Raw genomic sequence first — 1,517 nt, 5'->3', positions numbered from 1 at the left:
TGTGTGTGTGTGTGTGTGTGTATATATATGTGTGTATATTATTTATTTATGTATTGTGTATGTATAAATGTATACACAGATAGAGATATGTTAACTGAATAACCAACCTTCATATCTCTTTCTTAGGGTGAACAGATCCAGAAACAAATGAATGCTGAGATATACCTGGAGTGTTCGGCTAAATATAGAGAAAACGTAGAGGACATTTTCAGAGAGGCAACCAAGCGAGCGCTAGCGGCCAGGGCTAAAGCAAGACATCGCCGCAAGAAGAAGAAACGCTGCACCATTCTGTGACCACTGCCAGAAGAACACACTTGTTCAAGTTTTGTATATATGAACTAGGATATTCTGTAAACATACCGGAAACATCTGCAAAGCTTCTCACAATTGTTTAAGCTTTCTCTAAGGAATATTCTTCAGGACATGTGGTGTGCGTTTTCTCACAATCTGTCCACCAAGCAAGGCTTAACTGTTTGACAGAGGTCACCAGTGTGAGTGTGATAAGTCTGTAATGGTCCACACCCCATCTTTCTGCTGGTGTTACTGAGATGACTTGATGGAATTTGGTCTACCATGATTGTGGATCCAATAGAAGATGGAAAAACTGCTGCTGATGTCTCAGGGATGACTATACATATATCACATGGTCACATCTTAAATTTGGTTACAATCTGTGTTGTTTATAATGGTAATGCACAACTAACCAAAGTACACTGGGTGTAACATGTTTCTGTTGTGCATTGCACGTTATCGACTTACACAATAGTTGCCGTTTTTAAACTTTGAGTTACAGTATTTTGTGAATATTTAAAGCTTTCTGAACAAAAAATAGGCCTATGGTGTACAACAGCTCCTGGAGATTTGTAGAAATATGAGTCTATGTGTAGACCACCACCATTTACAACATTTTAACTGGAATTTCACTTTTGTTTCTTTCAGTACTGGATTGTATCTCTAACTCACAGAGATGCCAGAAAGTGTTGAATCATTTGAAAACCATTATTGCACAAATAAACCCTTGATATTTTAAGACAAATATTGTGCATATATGCATTTAAATGTCAGTAGTACAATTCTGTACCTCTTTTTACAGATGCATATTCGTTATACATCGGCACACATACTTTAATTTTGCATGATGCAGTTCTCAGATATTAGGCAGACATATGAGTGAAAATCTCTGCTTCTTTGCAAAACAAACTTGGTCAGAATACAAGAGTGATGATCTTGTGGTTAGCGCAAAAGCTACTGCTTAGCAGGATGCTACTGCGGTAACGGAAGCCTCCAAATACTGCTGTCACGGCTACGAAGCTAAGAATGAAATGTTACTTCAGCATGAAAATATCATTAATATCATAATTTCATTGAAGCTACTCTGCACTGTTGGTCAATTATTTTATTGACATAAATTATTTATAATTATAATATATAATTATACATAATTTATTGTTTTATATATTGTATTCCAAGTGCTTTACTTAACATCCTAATGATTTTTGGCATAAAAGAAAAATCTA

General features: G+C 35.7%; 1 protein-coding gene across 1 annotated transcript in view; it reads left to right on the top strand.

The window, feature by feature from the left end:
- Nucleotides 1-1,036, top strand: part of LOC107577248 (rho-related GTP-binding protein RhoF-like) — a 4,647-nt gene extending 3,611 nt beyond the window's left edge. Inside the window, exon 5 of the mRNA XM_016263345.1 lies at nucleotides 127-1,036. Coding sequence (XP_016118831.1) covers nucleotides 127-294 — 168 coding nt within the window. The 3' untranslated portion in view covers nucleotides 295-1,036. The remainder of the gene's footprint in view (nucleotides 1-126) is intronic.
- Nucleotides 1,037-1,517: the final 481 nt, after the last annotated feature.

The sequence above is a fragment of the Sinocyclocheilus grahami genome, unplaced genomic scaffold (assembly GCF_001515645.1).
Source record: "Sinocyclocheilus grahami isolate Dianchi unplaced genomic scaffold, SAMN03320097.WGS_v1.1 scaffold5538.1, whole genome shotgun sequence".
NCBI lineage: Eukaryota > Metazoa > Chordata > Actinopteri > Cypriniformes > Cyprinidae > Sinocyclocheilus > Sinocyclocheilus grahami.
The sequence above is the reverse complement of the archived record's forward strand: the minus strand, read 5'-3'. Positions and strand labels throughout refer to the sequence as shown.